Raw genomic sequence first — 27,102 nt, 5'->3', positions numbered from 1 at the left:
GGGAGCACGAGAGCCGTCGATCTCTGGCGGGATGGACTGATCAACGGTTGGCCTGGCCGGAAAAGGATGGAGAAATGGGAGGCAACGCGTTCCCCTTTTCAGTTATGGTGGAGATACTAGATCGTTCAGTTCTGATGCGTCTCCGACATTTATCGTTGGGTGCCTATACAAGTAAAGCCAGCTGATGGCAGTTTACTGATTTCCCGGGTGAAGTTTCACTGAAGCCGTTGCTCTTGAATTCAGCTACAAATGGTTGGCATACCTGTAACTGCAAGTTGTAATAACGACATATATACAAATATGACAACGTATGGCGGAATTTCAGCCATCCGAGACTGATCAGAGAAGCCCATCTGCAGCAAAACTCACGTTCTCTCAGAGGAATAACATTAGTCATGATTGGCGCGAATCAAGTAAAGCATTCCTAGTTAACTGGTAGCTACACTATAGACAACCCATAAGCTTCAACATTATGTCGCCATGCCCCGTAATACTCATGTACGCCTTGTTAAGACAGGATACATGGGATAAAGAACCAAAACCCCAGCATCAATTTCAATTGGTAGAAGCAGTTTTCACCCATCCATGTGAGTGCTCATATATATACTTTTCACATCAATGGAGGATCATTCTAAACAAACAAACATCCAGCAATGTGCCCTGACACTAGTTTCATGTCTTCAGCATATACTTCTTTTGTTGAAAGACTCCATTGTCAGGTTGGCAGTGAAGGCTGGTATGGAGTTCATCCTCCTTATGAAGATGTCGACCTGAAAAGTACTGGTTAGATCTTCTGCGGCAGTAAATTCCACTTCCAATTCGATACAAATTTAAAACCGTCTTGGAGCTAACTGTTCTAACAATGCCAACCATAAGTGTACAGAGGTTAGGTCAGATCCATAACAAATGTATTTATGGACAAACTACTAATGGGGAACTCCACTGTTACAAACAGTTGACTTCCTATGGTCAACAGACCAATTAGACAATCAACACAAGTGCAACCCTCAATAGCAAATGTGATTTTATGTAATCACGTAGATTAGTCTGTTCCAGCCTGATTCAGTATCAGAGCTTCAGAACCTTGAACATGTCATATATCGGTTTGCAATTTAAACACATACCAGCTCAGGAATCAAGTTCCAAAGAAAAACAAATGTATAGTTTTAAGGTAGAAACTGGGGACTTCAAACAGCTAGGATGCACGAGTACTTGCTGTTTGCTAGTAAAATGAAATTAACCAGCTTAATACCTGCTGAGCAATTTCGTGTTGGGACGTGTAGTCATTGACCTGTATATATCAGTAACATCAAATGATGTTCCAGTAAAATATATAAAAGATAATTTCAACAGTGTGATAGTCTTACCACGATATTAGTGCTTCCTGATTCATAGTCAAACTCAAGCTTTTCATCATCGCTTTGGGCGTAAACTGACTGCAGAATAAAGCGTGTTACAGGGATCCCATTTGACTGCTGCTGATCATTCATCACTATCTAAAACCATGAAAAAAGAAAGGTTATGCACAGATCATTTATGTTGAATAGCTGGATAGAGTTAAAAGCATGCAAGAAGGAAAATTCAAGAAAAATATAGTAACAGAGGAAAAAAATGTACATGAATACATGATGTTTACTGAAATGGACATCACATATGCGAACCTCGAAATTTTGCCTCCAAAAGACAAGCTCAAGATTATCATTATAATAAAATATGTTGACCTCCAGTAACAAGGTGCATATTGCTTTTTAGCTTGAGCCCTGCTGTTGGGCATTAATTGCTCAACACATAACTCTGTTAAACTCAACATTGAACAACATGATCTACAGCTACGTTTCATGCTAGTTGTATTTCAATTGATAGCAGCTAAGAAAAATGCATACAGAATTTCTACAGGTGGCTAAAACAGTTAAATGGAGAGAGAAGGGGTTGGGGGTTGTTTAGCAAAAAGCTGCCCTCATATGGTGTGTGTTACATTATCATTACCTTGTAACCAAAAAGGGAGCAGCAGGCTTTCCGGAAGACTGAGATCCTCTCCGCAAACACCGCCTTGTATCTGTTTTGAACAAAGTACGATGCTATAACAAACAAAATGTATAACAGATTCTAGAGGAGAAATAATAGGGTGCACACCTTTCTTCACGTTTTTCAAGTGTTGCAATTTGATTCTTAAGTTGTGCCAACTTTTCAGCAATATTAGCGTCTACCACAGTTCCAGCATCTGCATGTCAATGTTCCATTTATAAGTGCACTCAAAGAAAAAAAAACAAGGAATTGAGCATAAAAGGTACAAGCTATCCAAAGACAGTTCACTCCATTTAAATACAGATTAGATGTATCTTTTGTTAGACTAAGTAACTACTCCAAACACAAACCACTTAGCAAACACATTGTAGACTAGAGTAAGCAGAAGCAGTAAACAAGTTTTTGCATACGACAATAAATTAAAATAGGAATCCATAGGATAATGAACAGTACAAATAATGTGAGATGTGACTGCATACCAGCTTGTCCTTTCAGTTCCTCAACTGCCTGCAGCCTCTCTTTTGTTTTCTTTAGTTCAGCTTGTAGTGCTTCTATTGTCTGCTTGGCTTCATTGTCGACTCCAAGAGTATTTACCATGCGCAGTACTTTTGTGCTCGAGGCAGAGTAATCTCCATGACCTAACTGTCAAATATGACAAGAACTTTGAAGCTAGCAGAAGCATGGAGAACAGGAGAAATGTTGCAAGTTAAATTAGTAGAATTCACAGAGTACATATCAATAGCTGCACACTCAACTAACTGTATTTTAAAGACGCAGGATTTATACATGTGCTAAGTTTCACAAGACAACGCCAGTAGACAAAGGATAACCATGAGACATCAACAAAACAGACATCTTCAGCATAAAAGCATCCACCAAAGTTTCATTGGAAGCAGAACAGCACAACCACCCTTAGTTTTTTATGCTTCAGCTCACAGGCCTGGGAATTATAGCAGAAGTTCCTATACGTAGTGGTTCAGGGATGCTAACGATATGACAAGAAAGATGGGAAATGCTCACTGAGTCATTGTACCAGCAGGAATAAAGCATGGATACTCCACTGAAACTGGTAAATCTACACCAATAAGAGATTGGCAAATAAGAACCTGCCCTAAATGTGCAAAGAGCGAAAGTCAAGAATAATATTTTAACACTGATATATATAGAACCACATTACAACTGGCATGGTGTAACAAATATGTGCTTGAGTCAGGCAACCAGCAGAAGATTCTGTTGTAACGCGGTTGTGCGACAAGCCAACAATCATGTGAACAATTCCTTATTTTTAATTGGTCAGGAAGACTGACATAGGTTTCATCAGGAAAAAAAAGGAAGACTGGCATAGTGGAATGAGTGTGTACATGAGCAAGGAAGCAAGCAGAAAGACTTTGTCATATCGTAGAACTGTCGAGAGACAACCTAATGTCTGCCATTTAAAGAAAAAATTGTGGACACGAACATTTTTGTTAACCTGCCTAGCAACAATTAATCTAACTTTGTGACATCTGAGATTTAGGCAGTATATCCAACAAAAACATATTTCAAGAATTATATTGGGCCATATGAGGCTGACCTTTTTTTCTACAACTGTTCAAAATAACAGAGTAGGATTATCAAGGAAAAAATTTAACAGGTGATCTCGGGTGTCCTTACCTTGGACTCTAGTAAGGCCACCTGAGAGCGTAGCTGATCTCCCTCTCTCTCCAAAGACTTCACTTTCCTTGTTTCAAGGCTTAATCTTTCATTCATTATATTGAGTTCAGTGTCCTTGTGACTAATCAGTTCTTTCAGCTCGTGTATAATGCTCTCCAGCTCTCTTATTGTTTTTTCCATCCCAGACTGATCCGACTCTGTAGGATGTTCCTTTCTCAGCTTATCTCTTTCTTCACTGATTGCAGCAAGCTGACCACAAGAATCAGGCAATAATGAACAGAAGTCTAAGCATATACGCCACATGAAGATATGTTTTTTCATACTGCATATAAATCTACACAGGTAATGTACATAGGGATAGAAAATAGAAAATAGAAAATTACTAGTGTAGCAGGTAGACGGTACCATAAGCTCAAGGCGCTTGACCTCCCTAGTAGCAGTTTCAGCCCTCTCTTTAGCAAGGGTGGCTTCACCTTCTGCACGTTGCTTGCTGAGATCAGCAAATTCTAGTGCAACCTCTAATTCTTTCAACCTTGATGTTACCTCACCAACTTTGTTCAAATTTGTCAATGCTTGCCTGTCAAATCATTCAGATGACCATGTGAATTTCATATGAAGAAAAGATGAGCAGCAACAAACTAAAAATAATAACCTTCATGCAAAACAAATCTATATATCATGTTTTATAAGTTGCAATATGTACTGGCAGTTTTGCATGATTACATTGTAAGAACATAATACGCTGGATAGTGTAAATGGCAATGAAATATCAAAGAAAAATTGAGTATGCACACTTTTGCAGATCTGCGATCTTTTGAGGTATGTCAGCATAAGAAGACACATCAGGTATGTTGCTGAGCAGTGCTGTACAAGATGCTAATTCAAGCTCCAACTTATGTGCTTTGGCATCAATTTCCTGCAGTTTTGATAATTCAAGCTCTGCTCTTTCCCTGCGCCCCTGCTCCTCCAATAGCTTTTCTTTCAGCAACTCAACATTCGTGTGGGAAGACTTCAACCTTTTAGCTTCATGCACTTCTTTTTCCTACATAAAAAGATATAATCATATGGATTAACAGTGTAATTTCAGAAAATGCCTAGCAAGTCCTTGAACAGTATTATTTGGTTTAGGAAACTGCATAGCAGGTCGTTACTGAAAGAACAGACATGTCTCAAACTAAGGGATACAGGAATCTATAACAAAATAAAAGAGAGTCACACTTCATCATGCAAAACCGATACAGCATCATGTAACTAAATGCACCGCATGGTAAAAGGGTGCCATAATAAATGGAGTTACACACTTGCTCAGTTTTTTTTTCTTATTTCTGAGTTCTGTACCAAAACTTTGAAAACATCTGCTGTTGACTTTGACATTGAGTGATCTAGCTAGCCACATCTGTTATCCCTTGTGACAGTACTGCATTTACAATTTTACATGTTGTGTTGAATGGAAAAACAGGAAATTATAGATAGGAGAAAAAACAAGATAGCAATGTCAGAGTATTGTAAAGTAGCAGAGTTTGCTTCAAGAAGAAACTATCCAATCAACTACTCCCTCCATCCCAAATTATAAGGCATTCCAAGAATCTTGGAGAGTCAAAGTATCTCAAAGTTGACCAAAGTTATAGATTATGAAATTAAATAGGTACTATGAAAATATAATTAATGAAGAACCTAATGATACTTAGTTGGTATCATAAATGTTATTATTTCATCATATAAATTTGGTCAAACTTGAGATGCTTTGACTTTCCAAGATTCTTGGAATGACTTATAATTTGGGACGGAGGGAGTACATTGTATCAATATTTGAACTTCCAAGATATAGGTAACATAACTTGAATGCCCCACCGCTTAGAGAGGTCCTTGAACTAAACTATATCATTGAGAAGGTATACATGTTGAATAACAATGTTAAATTGAGAACTTTTATTCTGGCCAGAAATAACTGGATAGCCATATATAAAAAAGAAGAATGTCACAAGACAAACTGAATGAAATAAATTTACATCAAGTATCTACATGGCGACCATCAAACATCAAGGAGACATCAAATTTGTGAAATGCTTACATAATTCCGGAGCTCCTCTTGCAAGAGCTTGATCAACTTCTGGTCATCCGTTGAGGCATTTTGATTAAGCAAAGCACTAGAGTTCAATAGCTTGAGCTCCATTTCATTCTTCTCACGGAGACACTGATCAAGACCATATAAAATATAAATTAATGGCAGTGTGTGACTGTGGAACCAAATGAAGAACCAATAGATATAAGTGCGGATATTTTTGTTAGGGGCTCCATTTTCAGAAGGACAAGAACTGGAAACAGTATAGACAATATAATTGTGTAAATCAGATCAATACTGAGTACTGACCTCGTCAAGTTGCTTTTTCAAGTTGGTCAACTGCTCGTTCAACAACTTTGCCTCACTCTCATAGTTTTCTGCTCTGAGTCTTGTTTTCTCAAGCTATCCCAAAGGTTTGAAATAGTTAAGTCAACAGGCAACCACAAATAAATATTGCAACAGTTTAACCATACAAACCTCAGCATTATTTTTGGAAGCAGATAAGGATAGGTCTTCTTTCACATATGAAAGTTCCTTCTTAAGGGTTTTCTTCTCCCTTTCTGAACTTTCAGATAATCGATGCAAATTCCCTTCCAAGTCTTTGATCAATTCCTTCGCAGATGATACTGATGATTCTGCACTGATCCTAGAACCAGTCTCTTTATTGAGTCGTGCCTACATTACCATGAAGCATGGCACTATTCATGTCCACTGATAAAACAAATATATGCCACAATGTAGTTTAAATATGGCCATAAACACTAATTCATAAATCTGACATAGGATTACCACCATGCCATATTATAATAAAACACATGTTTCATGCTCCCTCCACCCCGAGAAAGGGACAAAATGCACTGACAAGAAACAACACTCTAGCAAACATGAAGCACGATACTCATTGTATCAGCCCAAAGCAATTTCAATGCTACATATGATGCAATAGTAAATATGGTATACACGAGGCCGTCAAGGCACTCCTGCACTGAAGTTCCTTGCAAGAAACACAGGGATACAACAAATGAAAAGATGCAGATCATGTGTCAAAAGGGGATTTCCCCCAAAAAAAAATATGACAAAGGGTAAGAAGATAACCTCAAGTTCATTAATTTTCATTACTTGACCACGATACCGCTCCTGATATTCACTCAACTCCTTTAGTAGCCGTTCCTGTAATGAACTCTCCCGCCCTTTTGTTGCTGCTAATTCTTGCTCCACATAGTTGAGTTTATCCAGGAACTGCATCCTTTCATCCTCTACAGCAATAAATTGTAGTTTTTTTTTGAAGGCAATAAATTGTAGTTTGTTGATTCCACTTCTAGCAAAATAATACTAACACCTGAATTCAGGTTGCTTAGAACAAAAGACAAATTCAATACTACTTGTTTTCCCTAGTTTCCTAACTCCTAGACGTAAAGAACTTGTTGTACATATAACTTTGAGAGTGGTCATGTTTGATATATCTTGAAATGACAGTCGTAATCCATATAGCTAATTAACACTTAACTGAAACCAACCCTATTCACACAGTATGCATAAGAAATCATGGCAGACCAAACATACCACTCTTAGTTAATTGCTCCTCCAATGCAACAAGTTTTGTTTGATACTCCTGAACTTGCTTCTCTGCAGTGTCCAGTGCCACCATGAACTCCGATTTCACCTTTCAGAATTCAGAAATGCACGCATGACAAAAAAACATCAATATGTATATCACAACAGAACACGCAATTAGTTTTACAATATCAAGGATCTCCTTGATCCAAACAACTAATCATGTGTGAACTGAAAATGGTTTGAATAGCTTCGATTCTGACGCGCGTGACCAAAACCGACATCAAGTCATCAACCACATGTTTGGAAAGTAATAGACAGCTCCCAATCGCTGTAACGAAATGCTAATGCGAGCTAAAAACCCATAGGAGTACGAGGAAGGGTCGAAGCGATCTCACCATCTGGCGGCAGTGGTACGTGCAGACCATGTCGTCGAACGGCTCCCCGGGGGCGTCGGCAGGCACGAGGGCGGTGGGGCGGTCGTAGAGAACCAGGCGGCGATCGGAGACCGGACTACGGCCGGTCGCGCTCGCGCCGCCCACGGATTTGACAAGAGCAAGGTCGGCGTCGTCGCCAGCGCTAGAGCCAGCGCGGCGCTTCCTCTGTGGTGGAGTCCGGAGAATCATCTCGCCGCCTTGTTCCCGCCCCTGGGATTCTGGAAGCTTACAGCTGGTTGCTAGGGTTTTGGACTTCTGGAGGGGAGGCCGGAGCAGTGTGGGGAGGGGAGCGGGGATGGAGGTGGAGGCGGTGGGGAAGGAGAGATTGAGCGATTCGATTTGAAAATCAAGCGGTGGAGATCCAGGAGAGAATGAAAGATGGGCAGTAAAGTTGTTTTTGACAAAACTTTTATAAGCTATAGAGTTTGAAATTATATGAACAGATCTGTTTTTAAAAAATATATTTTATAATATATTATTTTTTGATAAATATTTTTATAAAAATAAGGTGTTAGACTTTAAAAACCCTGTCACTATTCTAAATGAATGTATTCATTTAATACATAGGCATGGTTCACACGTGCATAATGGCGAGTCCGTTGAAATCTATCTCGTGTATGTAAATGAGAGAGATGTTTGGGGAGGTTTTAATATGGGTGAATAATAGTGGACTTAGAGCAACTCTAACCCACCTCCTAAACAAGTCCCTATTCTAAATATAGGGACTTGATTAAAAAAATCAACTTCAACCCACCTCCTATTTGGGCTCTCATTTTTCATGCCCTTCTAAATTATAGTTTCAACCCCTCACATCTAGAACCCCTATCCTACTTGTTTAGGAGGTGGGTTGAAGTTGAGTCTTAATTTGAGCTCCTACTTTTTTTATTATAGCATGTAAATAAAAATTTAAGGGCTTAATTTAGGGACTTGAGTTGGAGTTGCTCTTAGATTTATTGTGTGTGTTTCCAAATGCCATGTTTTTTTATAGAGGTGTTTAGTTCCCTACTATGTATCTATAACTCTTATAAAGCTAAACTCCACTAGATGAATTCTCTCTTAATGCAAGGTGTCCACATCATTCCCTACTAAGTGACCCACTAAATCTTTTATCTCTTCATGTAAGATGTCCACATCATTCCCCACTAAGTCCATTTCATTCCATATTAATTATAAAAATAACCATGTCATCTATATCATGTGAAATACTTTAAATGTTTAATATATTCACATACAAGTCATGTACATACACTATTTGTTTCATCACCAATTAATTTCTCTATAATGTAACCAAATATTAGTTTTTGTTTTATTAGTTTAGCAATTTTTTACTAGATCTAATACAATAAAATACATGCAAGTCAAATTCATATATGGAGATACATAATAGACTAAATATAATGCTATGTATATAATAATTTATGTTTAAGAAAATCCCGCAGTAACGCGAGGGGAATTTACCTAGTTCCAAAAAAAATTAAGTTTTAATCCATCATTTTTGCATAATAGAACTAAACATTATGTAAATTTTTTGGTAAAAAAGTAGTTATTCTATATTTTGAATTTTAATCTTAAGATGCCAAAAAGCCCAAAAAGGCCTCAAGATGTCCTTACTAGGATAATAAATTTTTTATTTTGGATAAAACTAAACATAACCTTAAAAAATTTAGCATTTTATCATTCCAAAGTAGACTTATTATATATATAATAAAAAGAATATTATATATGAAAGGAGTAGTTCACAATTGAAATTTTCTTTTTTATAGTTGAGAATAACTAAAGAAACAATTCAAATTTCTTGCCTCGCCCAACAAATAATTGAAAATTCCCCGTTTTATATACTACTAGGTAGCATGTTCGTGCGTTGCTACGAGAAACAAAGAATAACTAATTACACAGTTTACCTATAAATCACGAGACAAATTTTTTAAGTCTAGTTACTCTATAATTAAATAATATTTGTCAAATAAAAACGAAAATACTACCGTGTCAAAATCTAAAAACTTTTTCCATCTAAACCGCCTTAGTTGCGACAGACTTCTAAGATTGGAATGGATGGATGAACCTGAACGGCTGGGCCGCAGTGCCGCACCACTGTCGAGGTGCCCATTGTCATCGTGCTTGGGACGGACGCGACGGCGACTCTCCAATTGCAAAACCCAACCAAAACCCTCCCCTTCGTTTTCCCCCAAGGCCCCGAGACTCTGCCCGCTCCCCGCCATGGCTCCAGGTGCCCTAGCCCGCCTCCTCCGCCTCGCGCCCACCCCTCGCCTTGCGCGCCCCTTCGCCGCAAAGGCCCGCGCGTCTCGTCGGCCGCAGGAACCGGAGCTTCCGTCGGAGGACGACAACGACTTCGCTGGCGGCGAGGTTGCCGCACCCACCGAGGGCATCGGCAGGCCGCTCGCCGAGGTGCTCAAGGAGCTCGGGAAGAGGGTTCCGGACTCCCTCGTGAAGACCCGCGTCGAGGATAATGGCTTCGCCATCAAGTACATCCCATGGTAAGTCACTCACACGATCGGTAGCGATCACCCAAGGAACCAACCTTTACTTCTATCTTGCAATGCTGCGAACGATTGGAACAGTTCGGACATTTGTGCTCATTTAACCAGATTATGTCTTGCAGATTTATGTGTAAATGTTAGGTTACGTTTGAGTAAGTCCATGAGTGGGTTTATGAGTAGGTTTCTTGGTTTCGATAATCAAAATATTTTAAGGAGAGAGAGAGTCGATGGGTAGGTTCTTAAATTTTTTTTGCAGTTCTCTGAAGTGAGATATTAGTAAATACTCCTCTGATTGATCAATGAAGAGTCACTCGATAGACAACAGATACTGATTTCCCATCAGATGAGTAAACAATGCTGCGGACCTCACCCGACCACTCTGTAATGGAGTGCAAAATGATAGAAGTAGAACAAGAAAAATAACTCCCTGACAGTTCAACCTCGCTGAACTTATGCCATAAAAAAATAGGGCAAACAAATATCCTAATGATATGACGAGAAGTTTACCTGCAGCATGTATGTTGAGAATTTTGTTCACAATGTGCCTGCAAGAGGTAGTTAGGACGAAAGTTGTCGCACTCCTATAGAATATAAACTTGAGTTATGGGCTTTCTAATTTAAGAGGTTGCTCCTGCAGCACAATTCTGTGGGAGCTGTCATGGACTGAGCATTTGACAAACATAAAATAAACCGTATCTCTAATCAGATTTATTAAAGAAAATTTCACAGTTTTGGCATTTTTAGCTATTGACAATAGGCCCTCCTTTGCAATATGAGAGTCAAACGTTCTTTATGGTTTATGTTTAATAACTACTTTATGTTTTTACACCATGAACATTTTATTTAGAGGAAAGAATGCTGGATTCAGCAATATGTGGATCATTTGATCCCATTTTGTTTTTATTACTTTAATATATATATATATATATAAATATAATATCCTTGTGATCTCACTTCAGATACCTCTTGCAGGCACATTGTGAACAAAATTCTTAACATACATGCTCCAGGTAAACTTCTCGTCATCATTAGGATATTTGTTTGTGCTCTTTTTTGATGGCATAAGTTCAGAAAGGTTGAACTGTCACTGTTAGGGAGTTACTTTTCTTGTTCTACTTCTACCATTTTGTAATCCATTACAGAGTGGTCTGGCGAGGTCCGCAGCATTGTTTACTCATCTGATGGGAAATCAGTATCTGTTGTCTATCGAGTGACTCTTCATGGGATTGATGCAGAGGTACCTCTTCTCTTCCGGAAAAATGCTTTTTTACATACATGATTGATCTCTATAACTAAAGGTTATTCTGAGGCCTTAAAATTTGTATGGTCTTATGGCTTACATTTAGGTTTTGGCAAATAATAAGTCTGCTTTCATTTGTTTTCGACAATGTTCTGGTTAACCGTGACTATTGAAATTTTTGTTTATCAGTTGGATTTGCCAGTTCCCAGCTTGTTATTGTGAAACTTTCTTTTCTGTATGCCAGTGTCTACCAATCCTCATCTGTTGATGCTTAATTTAATTGATGATGAATTGTGGGTTTATTTATCATAAGTTTTGAAGTTTTAATTTTGCAAGTTTTGTATTGCATAGCATGTTATTATTTGGATCCATTTAGTTTCCTCTCTGTTGGCAGATATTTGTTTTCTGGACAAATTGACTTTGTTGCTGCTTGTTAATTATTATGGTACTTCTGCAAGCTGGCCATGCCTGTCCTGTTTGTCTATGCCAAAGAGCATTCTGCTCTTTTGGTAATGAAAGATGCAAACCGAGGCCTCCTCATTTGAAGAAATGGATTCATTTGGTGCTGGCTACTTTATTTCAGTAGATATAGTCTTATTGTACATGATTTTTTTTTTAACGATAGTATATAATTGAAACATCAGTAAACAAACCCAAGTTGTTGGAGAGTGTAACATAAAGAGTGTATTGACAATGTTGCCTGCTCTCTCTGTTCTCTCTATCAGATCTATAGAGAGGCCACTGGAACTGCTTCTGTTGATGATACAAGCTATGGTGATCCCGTACAGAAGGCAGAAGCTATGGCTTTTCGTCGTGCTTGTGCACGTCTTGGTCTTGGACTTCATCTCTACCATGAAGATGTGTCATAGATGACTAATGTTAGTGTTTGTGGCATGAGCTTTTGCATACTTCCAGTTTGTCGCGGACTATTGTCCCTTAATGGGCTACCCATTTGCACTAGACATGCTTCTTTTTCTTAAATGTGATATGGATGTGCAAGTGTTTGAAGTTTAGGCTGTCGTGCTATATGTAAGCTACCAGAGTACCAATGCAACTACTGTTCTGAGCTGTTTGCTTGTTATGAAGCAGCTTGTTCCAATGTCTAAATTCCTGAGTACATGTTCATGAAAGCTTGATAGCTTTTTTTTTTGATATTCTTTAACTGGATATTTTCGTATACGTGTTAGTAGGTAGCACATTGGACGAAATGTTTTCATGCTAGTCATTGCTCCCATACTAATGTTTTTTTTTTTCAACTGCAAGATCACTGGGTAAGTTTTTCCAGGATATCTTTTATTATGGGAAATTACAATGCCTTTGCAGGATTATTAGGTCAAATGCTATATTGTTTTTATACATTTTTCTTAATTGTAAACTGAATCTATTGTTCACTGTCCCTTCCAAAAACAAAAAGGGATAAAATTCTTCTGTAGTTTCACACTGATGATGTCCTATTTCAATATTTGGCAAGGACATCATTCTAAAATGTCATGGCATGTTTGCTTGGAATGTAGTTATCGTAAACTGTTCATTATCTTCATCTTCAATTCTGCATATAGAACTGCAGAGACCAGGTAAACTGTTTGTTTGTATTTTTTTTTCAGTTAAACATGCATATTTAATGATCATAGCAGTATGAACATGACGACCTAGAGGCATGGCTTATTGTAGAACACCTAAAACTCTAGAGGATGTTGCTTGTACTACTAGCAGCCTAATACTAGAATCTCTAGACATTACTATAAGGCAACAATAGTGTTTTGTTTTGTTCAGTAGTATGTATTATGAAAATGCTAGCTTCCGCAACCATTGGAATTTATTCAACTAAAATGCTATTAGGCAAGGGTGTTACCTTAAGATTCTAAGCCTTCATAGTGTTATCCTATTATATGAAGTAAATGCTTTCAAATGCATACTTTCACAGATGTAATAATACATTCAACTGGAACAAGGCCATATGACTAAGAAATGTGCAGCACAGAGGACATATATTACACAACATTATATGGTGCACAACAATGGTTGGAAATAAGTACCAACTACTGAACTGAAATGGACAGGATATTAAGTACATATGAAGGGTGGAATAACAAATAGTTCTTCATGTCCTACGAGTAGCATAGTGCTACTTCATTATTACAACCACCATGCCTGGTAGATTAAAGAGAACTAAGGTCTCTGGCTGTGCAGAGAGAGAGAGAGAGAGAGAGAGAGAGAGAGAGAAGGGGGAGGGGGAGGAAAAGGGGTTGGGGAGGTGGGGCCTGGACCTAACCATGGTAGTGACACTGAGAAGTAATGACATCTACATGAGTGGGGTGACCCAAGACAATAAAAATTTATCTATGGGTCCATTGTGTTAATGAGTTACACAGCATTGCTTGGTTACTCCAAAGCCTTCTTTGGAGTCCCCAATACTGTGTTTGGAGTGACAGGAGGTAGTGCCAAGTGCTAAAAACAAACATTAGCACTACTCTGAACCTGTGTCTGATTAGGGGCACAGGCTCTCCTTAGAGCCTTGACCACCTAGATGCAAGCTATCAACTGAAAGATCAAATAAAATGTTAGTTGGTGCATCTAATCATTTGCAAAGAAAAGATGAGTTTGTTACACAAGTAGTCGCTGGTCATATATCAAATGCATTTGGTCTAGGTAACAGCAGGACTATAGAAGGGTAGGTTTTGCTAAATGGTTCATGCTTCAACAAGAAATGCCATGCCTAAGCTAGGTACAGTTGAGATTCTACTGATGAAATGTGGGAGTGGCATGCTAGTTAAATCAGTTATTTAGCTGTCATTGTTGTCCAATTTGACAAGTATCAGCATGAACCCTCCCTGGGTCATGCTTGACTGTTAGTTTCTTTTAGCTACAGCCTTGTCTTGGTACGTCTGAAATTAACTCTCCCTGATAAAAGTCCTTCCTTGGACTATTGTTAGAATGGTTGGGGTTTGTACTTGTCTGTTAGAACACCCCATCCTTGGGGCATGAAGCTTTGTGCCCATCCTGGGGCTAAAGCTAATATCCAGTCACCACATGACCATGTGGGATATGGAGGTGAGCACTTTGGCTGATAAACATGATCTACAATAGTGCCTTTTGGTGTTAGAGATGGATGCATGGACTCGACGCATTGGAAACGAGACAGTTTTAGACCATGGTTAGGCCAAGGGTTGCTCTGGAGCAGCGGACACTGCGAAGTGCGAGGGAATCAACCGGTAAGGATGAGCAGCCTGTGTTGGAGTTGGCAGGGTTGGAGCTGCGAGTGCCATAGTCATGCCTGTTTAATGGGGATACAGACTGTCAAGATATTAGTATCACAACTTAGCAGAAAGAAATTGTTCAAATAATTCTGAGAACATGGGAACTGAGTTTCTTATCAAACCAATGCAGGCATATTTTTTTTTATCACACTTTCTACTGTTTTCAATGCATGCACAATAGTTTACATTCTTGCATTGTAACTTGACAGATTGAAAGATGAATGCTGGTAGGTTATTAGAACAATATATGAGTTTAGAATTTGCATCAAGTGCTACATTAAGCTAGGATGACAAATGCACAATTCGATGACTTTTGAATCCCTTTTATAATGTTTCTAATTAGGTATAAAGAAGAATGAAGCTAGAAATACCTGCTTGGGCTTGAGGGCTTGCTGCTAGTGACAATGGTCCTCCATACTGCTGAGCAAAGCCGGTGACAGCTGCAGCTGTAGAAGATACAGTCGAGAACTGGAACATTTGTGGATATTGCAAGTTGTAGCCTTGTCCACTTGTATAGTTGGTAGTAGTGTTTCCTGATTGCCCAAACTGGAAATATGGATAAAAGGGACTTGTTCCTGTCACCATGCCAGCTGCTGCTCCTCCATAAAATGGGTACTGAGCTCCTCCATATATACTGTAGAAGTTCTATTTAACAGACAAGAGAATCCAATTTAAGTATTTATATATTTTATATTATGCTCATGATAAAAAAAATCTGTTATCTACCACTCTTTCCATTTGTAAGTATCTGATATATTAGAAAGCTTAGTATTATCTAGTACTTGGTATGGTTCAGACGCTGATAGGACAGTGGTTGAGCACATGAGGTGCGGAGCTCCTCAGTGTCCTCACCAGGGTTCCATCCCTGGTGCTGCATGGTTATGTGCCCACCTCCCTGGTTGACACAGCGCAGATGGTTCCACGGCTGCCAAAGAAGTGTGCGCGCTTGAGGTTCCTGCCTGTTTCCCCGGGTTTGGTGGGGTGCCCTTCTTAAGACTAAAATCAAAAGGATGTCTCTCCCCTTGATCAACTTTAAAAGATATGCTTTGTTACAGTACTCCAGCAGTCCAGGTTGGGGTCTGCCTTTGGTTTTTATAGCTTATTTGGTTGACAGTGTGTCTACTGACTAGAGATTCACAGACTAAGGCCCCGTGCCATGTGTGGCTGGGAAAGATAAAAGTTGCTAGGACCAGAAACCACTATGTATTCCTTATGTCATTGCTCAATATAGAGAGTACATGTTTTTGTAGTGGACATGGCAATAGTAGAGACTCTGGGCCCTTGATCATCTAGAATAATTGTTTCGAGGAACACTGGAAAGCAATTGGCTATCCACGAGCAGATATTCCACTCTAAATGATAGTTACCTCTTTCCTCTCAAACTTGAAGAAAGGAAATGGTTTTGAAAGGATAGTTTAGATGATTTAGCTCATATTATTGTCATTATGCAGGAAAGGTAGGCAGAAGGTGAATCTTTTTAGGAGCAGCTCTTTAGCAGTGCTCTAATGTATGTTCCTTTAGTTTTTATATGAAGTCATGTGGCAGTTCATCTTGCTTTAGATTTTTCAGATGGTAACATTGTATTCTTTGCATCTTCATGTTATATTTCTTGATGATAAAAAGTGACCAAAACTTTTTTTTATCATGTTCAAGCAAAACGGCTTTTGGCTGAATATTTCATCATTTGATGTTTTTCTTTGATGGGCTATACATACTACTGCAGTTACCTTTTAAGAAAAGGTGAATGCTAACTGTCAGTCTTTTTAAAACTTGTTTCCAGCATAAAGGAATCGTACATTAAGCACACAAGATCTGAATGCCAACCCTCAAGTTTTGGTCTGAAAAGTTGCTGAAGCTAAAATGATCGGTAATTCTGGCTTCATCAGGGAAAAAAAGCCGGGTAATTCATACATTATTTTCTTATTGTGTGCCATATGCACTTATTTTTCTTCTGTGGAACATTGTGTTACATAATCATATATTTTAGCCATAAAAGTTACACTGCAATTTTCCATGCATTGTTTATCATATCATAATTTTGATGATACATAATGCAAAGATACTTTTGATGCACTCAGTGGCATGCATGGTACTGCACTATTAATTCATGGTAAATAAATAAAAGCAACCATTGGTGAAGTAAATAGAGCTTATTAGCAATATAATTAGGTACTTACTGTTGGATAACCGTCTGGGGTATATGGAGAGTACCTGCAGAGTGAAGGATAGAAGGGGATCGGATATTAGTTTTTTCCTTACAAATTAATTATGAAAATTTGTTCCATTCTAATGTGCTGGAGAGAGCGAGCTACTTGTTCACGGGAGTGAGCATATGACAGTGCTGCCATCATGTGCCACTAGCACGCATGCTACTTTATGCGTGTGTGAGGGACTGAGGATATGTCTGTAAGAGAGAGTAAGGCGCGTGCAAGATAAAAGCCTCATGCCCATTCACCATTGACCAAGGTGGCATGTCACAATGCACATGTCATGCATGTGATACCCCCACGGCCCCACCCCCTCATGACTTTCAAGTTTCACAGGGCCCCGATCCTGACCACATGTGTGTGTGTGGAGAGAGAGAGAGAGAGAGAGAGAGAGAGAGAGAGAGAGAGAGAGGGGTACCCATAGACATGGTAGGGGAGGCCTTGTGGGATGGCATAATGAGGGAAGGTGGCATGAGAAGGAAAAGCTGCGCCCAGTCCACCTTGGATTCCTGCCTGCTGGCTGAAAGATTTCATCACTCTAAAGTTCCTAGCCCCTCCTGTAGCAACATCATCAGCGAAACATAAGCAAATTTACCCACATTGCTTGCTAATATTATCATGAGAAGGCACTAATTAAAAAACAGGCAGTTGCATCTTTCTGTCTTCAGTCTATCAGTTGCAAGCAAGGCGACATAATAGAAGTAAAAGATTCTGGTTGCTACCCCTTATTAATATATGATTATGTTTTCATTGGAAGGTTTTATAATCCACTCCTAGGAATAGTATACTACATTATCTGAAACAAGGCACCTAGCTCGAGGATAACTAACATCTTTGTACTATTGATGTTCCTTCAGTTCTACCTTTTCCCGCAAGTAAGGCCAACAGCATATCCTTCTAAGTCAATATATATTTATTGTTCTAACTGAAAGCAATTCCAATTAACATGAACTGTTTTAGAGAAACCACTGTTTTTAGGACACTAAAGTAGCACCATGTTAAAGCTAGACATTTAAGCATTTTGTTCTCTACTGAATGCCTACACAATACCCTCATTGCGCACTTAAGGCTGGCCATTCATTGAAATTAGGCAAATCTATTGCCATCTCTTTAAGCTCTTTGCTGATTCTAATGGCATGAAGGAACCTTTAGTGCATAAAATCATGGTTGTTAGTTTGTGGTCATGCGTGAAAGTGCATATAAAATTTCTAGCAATTTCGAAGAGGTAGTGCATCTATAATAACTATTATGATTGTTCTTTTTCAAAAGCTTATAGGTGATATGCTCTATTCAACTCAAGATAACTTCTCATAAAAAGCTTTCAATTAAGCAAGCAAGCTAATTGTTTCTTCTATACTGCCTTGTACGTACTGCTCTGAAATTGTGATAAATATCTAACCATGCTGGGGAGTAGGAGGCCTAGATCTTTGAACCCCAAGGGAAGCAAGATTACAGTTAGCCCTCCTCCCGTCAATCACCGGTGCGGGATCAACGCAAGCTCTCATCGCCGCATCCGGGTCCCGGAAGGTAACCTACAATGTGAATTCGTGGTGCATGATTAACTGAAATTAAGCAAACACTACATGTTGCATCAGAAAAGAAAGAAAAGTGACACATGAACAGGGGGGCGAAATGTTTATAAAGTCTACTGAAATTAAATGCATATAAAGGAGATGAATTGTGTAGAATCATACAAATCCGTAGCCCTTGGATCTGCCAGTGTTCTTGTCAGTGATGACAACAGCCTCCAGGATCTCCCCAAACTGCTCGAAGTACTTCCTCATGGTCTCCTTCTGGGTTTCCCACGCGAGTCCACCAACAAAAACCTTGGTGTAGGTTGTGTCCCCAAACTGCCCCATCACACTCGGTGGACTCATGGTACTTTCAACTTAGATCCAACAAATCTACCTCCAACAAGCAGCAGCAAGGTCAGCAACTTAGGATCTGAATGGCTGGAACTAGTTCTTGTTAGAGGAGGGGAAGAGGAGAGGAGAGGAGAGGGAGGAAGGAAGGAAAGCTAAAGGTTAGAGGAAAAGGGGTAGAGGAGAGAGAGAGAGAGCGGGTAGGGTACAGAAACAGCAATATATACTAGTGTTTGCTATAATGCACCAGCCAGGTCCTTTTGGTCCAAAGCACGCTCATATAAAAAATACCATGCACCGGGAGACACCCACCCCCGCCAATAGTAGGTAAAAATGACCGGACTGCCCCTATCAGAGTGAACAGTAGTTACAGGGTGGCGTTGGGCTGTCCTTGTCTGGAGAGTGGCAGAAACGGAACGGATGATGGGGATTATTCCAACGGGATTAGGGAGCTTAGGTGGATTCTTTCCGAACTTATCTGGATCTTAACATGTGCTATTCTTTTGGTGTTTGGATTTTGATTGTTATCGGAGCTTTGCTAATTGTTCAGTTCTATGGCTTTATAACACGAGGAAAAAAAATTAATGAATTCTTACATATTAACATGGTTCTTATTTTTATTGCTGTTGTAGGAGCACATAGTTGGTAACCGCACATATAGTATGCACAAGTGCTACTGTGCATGAGTTCTTTGGCAATTGGACACTTGTGAAGTCAGTTATAGCAACATCGCCTTGGGTATGTACTTGGTTATTAATTTCAACTTAACAGTGTAGATATTTTTTAAACTTGATTTTCTTGGAAGTTTGACAAGCTTGGGTTGCGGTATATTTTAGGACACTATATACTGTTAGTAACCCATATCTCTAGGTGGTTAATAGTCTGTATGTACTTACTGTGCCAAAAGTTTGCCGATTAGTTGATTAAATTTCACCCATATTCCCATGTTTCCTATCAGCTGCAATAACCTAGAAAAATACCATGGCCCATCTGTGAAACTTTGAGTGTTTTGATTTGAAGCCACTTAGTACAGCCCTAAAGAAACAGTGAAGGCTAAAGCAATACTCTGATGTTATTGTGAGCGCTTGTGATCTAGCAGTCCAATTGAGTGAGAGGGCAACAAGCTTTTTGGTGGAGGCCGGAGACTTTTGCATAGTATACATCATCAAGCATGCACAAAGGCATTCTCCACGAGTGAAGATATTTGATGATATGGGTTGCCTAGCACTGGCAAACTGAAAGGAATATATGATGATGTGCCATCAGGTCTGGTCTGGAGATGGACGGCTGGAGATGCCTGCCCAGTTGGTGTGGTCGGGATCTGCTCCGTCGCTCGACAAGGACCCAGCGCCAAAGCTTTTGCCTCCTAGCTCCTAACTCTAGATCTCTCGTGGTTTATAAGCCATCTCTGATAACAACAGCCTCCACAGCTCGATCGTCCCTCAAACAGCAAGGTCACAGCCTCCATACAACCTTTGACGGCGTGGCCGTGTGTACGTACCTATCCATGCAATGCCATGCTGCCCGTGTGTATGTACCTATCCATGCAAGGTCTTGCTGCCGACTAATAGGTGCCCCTTTCTTCTCCCTGACGACTAAGGTATATGTCACATAAAATTTATTTGATTTATATTACTAATGGGTGAACACACATAAAATTATTTACCATATTTTTTTAATTAACATATTGGGGACAAAGAAGTTAAGTTACAAGAATTTTAGTTTTGTTGGTGTTGTTAGAGAAAATTGTAAATCAAGAAGGATGGAATGTCCTGGTCTCATCTGTTGAAAGTTCACAGACGATGGATAGTATCACTGTGTGGGGGCTATGGGCTGCTAATTTAGCAGGCGGAGGTGTGAATGCGGTTCAAGTCCATTAGCTTCCATTTTGGACAAAGTGCACGATTTTGCTATGTGTGCTCTGAGAATTCCCGTGAATGCTTCGTTTCACCGAACGTGTATGTCTTGTGATTTTCTCCAGAGATGTGGTCCCAATTATGCATTTTTCTTATAGGTGGTGATTAACTTACCAAAGTTATCATCCCTAGAATGCTCTGTAGTGATAGATTCGTGTTAATATAGAAGTGTAGTATTTGTCATTAAGAATAAACTCTGAGTACTGTTTTATTTCGTCTGCTGTTCTTCTCTCCCGTCAATTCTGCTGTTCTTGCTCTAATCATTTGGCTACCTACTTCATCGCAAAAGGGAATCTTTTATTATATTCTGGTCCAGTATTTCCTCTCTGAACAAGGAAGGAATCAAAGCCCCTGGTCCAGTATCGTCTGACGTATGTATCTGTATCCTAGATTTATTTCCCCAGTTTGTGTCCGTTGACTGTTTGACTGACCTTGGAACAAGGGTGCCAAAGTAATTTTGCATGTTAGGGGCCAGCCTCTTTATCCCTAATTATGCCTAAATTAATGTGCTCGATGTACTGTAGTTATATACCATACATGTAGGGCAAGCACACCTGCTCTGGTCTGTTCATTTTAGACATCAGTGTTGATCCTTACAATTCTTAGCCATTTCTTTTGATGAATCAAAAATCTGAACCACGACTCTGAAATGGTCATTCTACCTTTTGGTTGTGCTTTTAACTTCTTATTTTTTGGCATCCTAATTAAACTTGGGTTTATTTGATTTCTCGGGAAATGCTATTTTCATTAATCTTTTTTGTGAGTAATAAGGGATTATATATATACACCCATGTAGCTGCACACTATCCACACTGGAAACAGCGAAAAGAATGGCGGCAATGAAGCCGATTGGTATGCAAAAGGTCGTCGGCGACTGGTGCCGAACTGCGCAGCATTTTGGATTCCACTCCCCAATTTTCAATCTCTTCTTGCAGGGCGACGTTTGGGCGGTGCCAGTGACGTTGCAAAAGGGCTTTGCTTGCCTTTTTCCTTTGCAAGAAAATGTTGCCCCAAAGAAAATCATCACCGTTTTCTATTGGTACAGCGTTGAATTCTGCTGCAGCCGTTACTTTCACAGCCGCTTTTGCTCAACAAGAACCTGCAAATTTTTCACTTACGTAGTTGTAGTACATTTTATAATTGTACCCAAGTTAACTGACTGCCCGTTTGTTGTCGTCTTCGTTTATTTGTGCATGTGGCTTGCGCAAATACGTTGAAGCACAGGGTGCATCTTGGAAACGTGCTCCGTTCAATCCACGCTCAACTCAACAGAAGTTACCACGAGCAAGGACGAGATTGTGCAGGTAAAAACGTCCTTCCTGTCCTTCCCGTGGCTCGCAGCGCATGACTACTGATGCGTACGTACTGTGTTTGTTTGTTTGTTTATCCATTGGCTAAACCCGGCCGGCTGCCACTTATCCAAACCCCATCCTCAGGAAGCAGCCGAGATGTAGTGGATAGACGACACCGGGGCCTAGAGAACCCGTCACCGTCTGGTCCACGCGATCCCCCGAACGTGTGTTGTCCTCGAGTGCTGGCCGATTTCACCTGCATTATTATTATTATTGTGAACACTAATCCCGTGATTTGAGTCGAATGAACAATGCAATAAGCCCCGAATACGTCCTATCATATGCAATGGAAGCACTAGAAAACCCCAGCTCAATATTGTAAGCAGCAGCACACCTCCGTCCATGTGTACTAGTTTTCTTGCTGAACGGTTCAGGTATGACGTGTCAGGGGCTGCGCGTTCCCGTCCCGTCACACGTAACGTAATAGAAGTAGGACTAGCATCTTCCCGCCGCTGTATTTGTATCCATGCATGCATGCATCAGCGGCTGCGGGTGGGGCCAAGGGCGCCGTTTGGGCGCAATAATGCTGGAAATAATTGGCGCGACGCACACCCACTGAGGTGTGAGGGGGCTGTCCCACGTGAGTGGACAGAGTGTCCCCCCCGAGAGGAACGAGACCAGCTGTAAAGCGGGCCCGGCCTACTGGGTGGCCATCGAGGTCCCCCCACTTGCGCCCAAAAAGCCACCGTCCATTGCCCCCTCTGCCCCGGGCTCGGCGGCACGTGCGGCCCAGGTACGGCCCGCGTGATCACTGCTGCTGAGAGCCTTTCCTAGGCCTTGTTTAGTTCACACAAAAACCAAAAAATTTTCAAGATTCTCTGTCACATCAAATCTTACGTCACATGAATGAAGCATTAAATATAGACGAAAATAAAAACTAATTACACAGTTTACATCTAAATCGCGAGACAAATCTTTTTACTCTAGTTAGTATATAATTGAACAATATTTGACATAAACAAACGAAAGTGCTACAGTAGCGAAATCTAAAAAATTTTCACGTCTAAACGAGGAGCTCACAGACTGCTGAATGCCTCCCCAACCTCAGGCTCCCGACTCCCGTGCGTACTGTTGTGTACCGGCGCAACAGGAAATTTACCCTGCACTCCTCTGGTAATTCCTCTCAGAGAAGGACACGACCGCTGGGGTAACTGGAGATGATGTTCTTGGATGCCAACCTTTTTTCTGCAGGCAATGTACTCCCCTAAATCCCTAATGGCCTAGGCCTTGTTTAGTTCACCCGAAAACCAAAAAGTTTTTTAAGATTCTCCGTCACATCGAATCTTGCGGCACATGCATAAAGCATTAAATATAGGCAAAAACAAAACTAATTATACAGTTTAGCTGTAAATCGCGAGACGAATGTTTTGATCCTATCTAGTCCTTGATTGGATAATATTTGTCACAAACAAACGAAAATGCTACAGTACTGAAATCCGAAATCTTTTCGGAACTAAACAAGGCCCTAGACTAGGACCACAGTTGTCTAGAAAAGACACAATTCCAACTCTGGTTAATGTTATTTTTTTCAGAGTTTAGCTAAATATATAGGAAATAGCAACATATATGTATGACCTCAATAGGTATACTATGAAGAAGATATATTTCATTGACGAATTTAATAGTACTTATTTAGTATGATAGATATTAGTATCTTTTTTTATCAATTCAGTCAAATTTTAAGATTATATATGACGTAGTATTATTCTAAAATTATATCCTTTCTAAGACGGTTAGAGATATATAGATTATGTATGTTATGATATATTAGTTGGACAGTAACACTTATACGATTGTACTAGCTAGTAATACAAGCAATCTGAATGTTTTTATGTTTCTTCTTTTTTAGGCAACTGGCAGGAATCAACAAAATTCGCAAGACAAGTACAAAGAGCTGGCCAGCTGGGATGCCCGTGGTGTGTCGAAGAAAAAAAAGAACGAGAAAAAACAGCAATTTTGCAAGGATGAGGAAGTAAAACCTCCGGTACGGTAGGGGTGTAAACCCCTCCAGAGCTTTCAAAAAAAAAACCTCCGGTACGCCCTTATTAATGGAACCTGTTGTGCGTAATTGAACGGGTAGACAATTTGCGCAGTGCAGGCCGGCAGGGGCGAGAGCAAGTGCAGCGAGCAACACGCTGGTGGGAGGTGGCGCCGGCGGCGGTGCCCCGCAGCAATTCGTGATACGGCGGCACGGCGCCAGTGCGGGGCGGGGCCCCGCGGCGGTCAAATCATTGCGGGCCGGCCGGGGGGTGCGGATATCGAGGCATGTGGGCGTGGGCCAAAGCCTCGCAGATTCTGAGGCTGCCGCCTCTCCCGGTCCCGGCAGTGGCGTCCGCTGGTGCAGCAGTGCCAGTGCATGCAACAGGCACAGGCAGGCATGGCCTTGTTTAGTTCACCTGAAAACTGATTCCCTATCTTATCGAATCTTGTGGCACATGTATAAAACATTAAATATAAACGAAAACAAAAACTAATTACACAGTTTAGTTGTAAATCACGAAACAAATCTTTTGATTCTAGTTAGTCCATGATTAGATAATATTTATCACAAACAAACGAACATACTATAGTACAGAAAACTTTTCACTTTTCGGAACTAAACAAGATCCGACCTCGTCGTCCACCACCAGTCCACCACCAGCGAAGACTGCTGCTTTGTTCCCGTCCGCTCCGTACAGGTACAGCGGCACAGCCCCAGCCACAGCCAGCGCGGTTCGTTACCTAACGAGAGATCCTCCTGCCAGAGAGGGTATCGCTGGCGTGGCACCCATTGTGGAACGCCACCTCCGGGACTGCCCCGCCGTCGTCCGCAGAGTCTGCAGGTGGCCGACGACGAGGCGAGACAAGACCGATGGTCAAGAATCGATCGGCTACTGCTGCTCGCTGCTACGGTCAAGTTCGCAAGCTTTCCGCGACTAGACGACAGGTGCAAACAATACGTCGTCTATAACCATAAGGACAAACACATGCATGCATGCATGGATCCCATTCCCATGCAAGCATGGCTCCCGGCCGGCCCTCCGTCGTGCCTAACCTGATCTCGATCCGTCAGCTGCAGGTCTGGATCGGCCGGAGCTAAACAAACAAAAGAGACGGCGGGTATCGAATCGAATCGAACGCGACAGCTCAGAGACCGATCCCCCCCGTCGTGGCAGCGCGTGAGCGCATCATCGCCGGGGCCATGCTCGATCGATCGCTTGGGCTTGGGGCCTCCGGCGTCACCAACAGTGCGCCGGCTCGGTGCATCTTGCGTCCCAAATGGGCAACCGCGAAATATCAACAAACAACTACTACCACCTTTTTTTTCTCCGGCGCGCGCTGCCGGTGGGACGGACCAAAGAATAATGGGTACTACTGTACTACGTAAGTGGATCGTCACAGATTGCACGTCACATATATATTCTCAGCAAATTGCGTTGCCATCGATGAACCCGTGCATCGTATATAGATGCATGGTAATACGAAGCTTGTGTTACTTGTTCGTGACCAACAACAGCATGATAGCTTAGGCCTTGTTTAGTTCCGAAAACTGTAGCACTTTCGTTTGTTTGTGGTAAATATTGTCAAATCATAGACTAGCTAGGGTCAAAAGATTCGTCTCGTGATTTACAGTTAAACCGTGTAATTAGTTTTTATTTTTGTCTATATTTAATGCTTTATGGATGTGCCGTAAGATTCGACGTGACAGAAAATTTTGAAAACTTTTTGGATTTCGGGATGAACTAAACAAAGCCTTTGGTTAAAAGGTGTTTTGCCCCTCCTGCATGGTGTCAATCCTTAGAAGAATGCTCAAACAGCACAAGCAGTTGCACGCCACGGAGGCATGGGCACAAGTCCCAAGCACTGTGGGCGGCTAGGAGTGTGTAGAAAAATAGTCGGTGGCAGCTGGCTCCAACTGTGACTTTGACCAGCAGCACCAGCACGGCACTGCTCTCACCAGCAGCTCACCGGTCGGGGCAGCAGCGAGCGAACATGCAGTTAAAAGCGTCAGCAGCACACCACGCTGCACTGCGCAGCTGCAGGGGTGCTGGGTGCACGCAGCCCGGCCGTGCTCTCACACCGACCAAAGAGGCAAAGACTTTCAGCGGCGACATCGATCAGCATTCAGGAGGCGGCCGTCCTCCTGCCAAGTGGCCCGAAGCACCACGAGTCCCCGTGACGTCGCTAGCTGCCGCCTGCCCCGGTGCCGGCATTGAAGGTGAAGCAGCCGCTACCGGATTATGATGAGTGCATGTGCATGTGACGGAGGAAGCCCCGACGCCCCCGGACAAAAGGCGGTGCCCGTGTCCGTGCCCCGTGCCGAAACGGGGGGCCTGGAACGGCCAGCCTTTTGCAGCGACGTTGCTCTGCTTGCTTGCATTGCACCCGGGAAGGGATCCAAAGTTCCAAACTCCTGCATGCTGCCATGCCATGCTCTCTTGCTCTCTGCCTGCTGACTGCCATGGACCATGGTATGGTAGTAGTAAAGCAACATGAAGTGAAGATGCTACTTGTATGCTTAGGTGAAGTAATTTGACCCTGATGCTGCAAAGTGACGACAGCAGCAACTCGCTAGTGCTAATTAATTGTATGCTTAGGTGACTAATCAGCCATTACTTATATATATATATATTGCTACGAGTTTGGCAGCAGAAAGAGAGTAGTACTACTGCGTTCTTTATCTTTTTTTTTCTCTGTCTTTTTCCAGGAAAGACGAGCTGCTGCTGGCACCAAGGACAGCAAAGTGGATTCCGATCTCCTGTCGGGGTCATACACGTAGTAGGCCATTAGATTAGGCCCCTAGGGTTTTGTTGTTTCTTTTCGTTTGTTAATTAATGTAAAAAGAGGGAGATATTTTTCTACCACCTTTCTTTCTTTTGGTTTGGACTGGTGTGACTGCGAGCCTTGGATCGGAATTCGACTGGACTGATCGCCATTCGTCAACCACCGCTCTGCCTGATTCCAACCACTGAAACTGCCTTGGAAAAGGTTGTCTGCATCTGGGCCTGATAGGCCGCAAGTGGCCCAACCAAACTTACAGTACTAACCATCACTATGGC

The 27,102-nt window shown here is 41.3% G+C and overlaps 3 protein-coding genes across 4 annotated transcripts; 1 reads left to right on the top strand and 2 right to left on the bottom strand.

The window, feature by feature from the left end:
- LOC8063123 (mitotic spindle checkpoint protein MAD1) lies at positions 355 to 8,111 on the bottom strand. The gene is made up of 15 exons (XM_021457115.1): positions 7,693 to 8,111; positions 7,304 to 7,403; positions 6,836 to 6,996; positions 6,218 to 6,415; positions 6,050 to 6,142; positions 5,750 to 5,872; positions 4,473 to 4,720; positions 4,084 to 4,255; positions 3,679 to 3,927; positions 2,505 to 2,667; positions 2,134 to 2,221; positions 1,987 to 2,056; positions 1,368 to 1,496; positions 1,253 to 1,291; positions 355 to 770 (listed from the first exon to the last, which is right to left on the bottom strand). Exons 1-15 carry the CDS (start codon positions 7,918 to 7,920, stop codon positions 681 to 683), a joined length of 2,151 nt encoding a protein of 716 aa, XP_021312790.1. The 5' UTR covers positions 7,921 to 8,111; the 3' UTR covers positions 355 to 680.
- On the top strand, positions 9,826 to 12,581 carry LOC110433921 (DNA repair RAD52-like protein 1, mitochondrial). Its single transcript, XM_021457043.1, has 4 exons — positions 9,826 to 10,226; positions 11,202 to 11,239; positions 11,372 to 11,466; positions 12,195 to 12,581. Exons 1-4 carry the CDS (start codon positions 9,949 to 9,951, stop codon positions 12,336 to 12,338), a joined length of 555 nt encoding a protein of 184 aa, XP_021312718.1. The 5' UTR covers positions 9,826 to 9,948; the 3' UTR covers positions 12,339 to 12,581.
- LOC8063122 (RNA-binding protein 24-B) lies at positions 13,413 to 19,018 on the bottom strand. Of its 2 annotated transcripts, none has more exons than XM_002456684.2 (6): positions 18,628 to 19,018; positions 18,333 to 18,465; positions 17,352 to 17,490; positions 16,904 to 16,937; positions 15,098 to 15,371; positions 13,413 to 14,763 (listed from the first exon to the last, which is right to left on the bottom strand). In XM_002456684.2, the coding sequence occupies exons 1-6, from the start codon at positions 18,808 to 18,810 to the stop codon at positions 14,738 to 14,740; spliced, it is 789 nt and encodes a 262-aa protein (XP_002456729.1). In that variant the 5' UTR covers positions 18,811 to 19,018; the 3' UTR covers positions 13,413 to 14,737. The 2 variants fall into 2 exon arrangements, with proteins under 2 accessions (XP_002456729.1, XP_021312717.1); XM_021457042.1 differs by having other exon boundaries at positions 13,413 to 14,743; positions 18,628 to 19,017.

This window comes from Sorghum bicolor, chromosome 3, assembly GCF_000003195.3.
Source record: "Sorghum bicolor cultivar BTx623 chromosome 3, Sorghum_bicolor_NCBIv3, whole genome shotgun sequence".
Lineage (NCBI taxonomy): Eukaryota > Viridiplantae > Streptophyta > Magnoliopsida > Poales > Poaceae > Sorghum > Sorghum bicolor.
The sequence above is the reverse complement of the archived record's forward strand: the minus strand, read 5'-3'. Positions and strand labels throughout refer to the sequence as shown.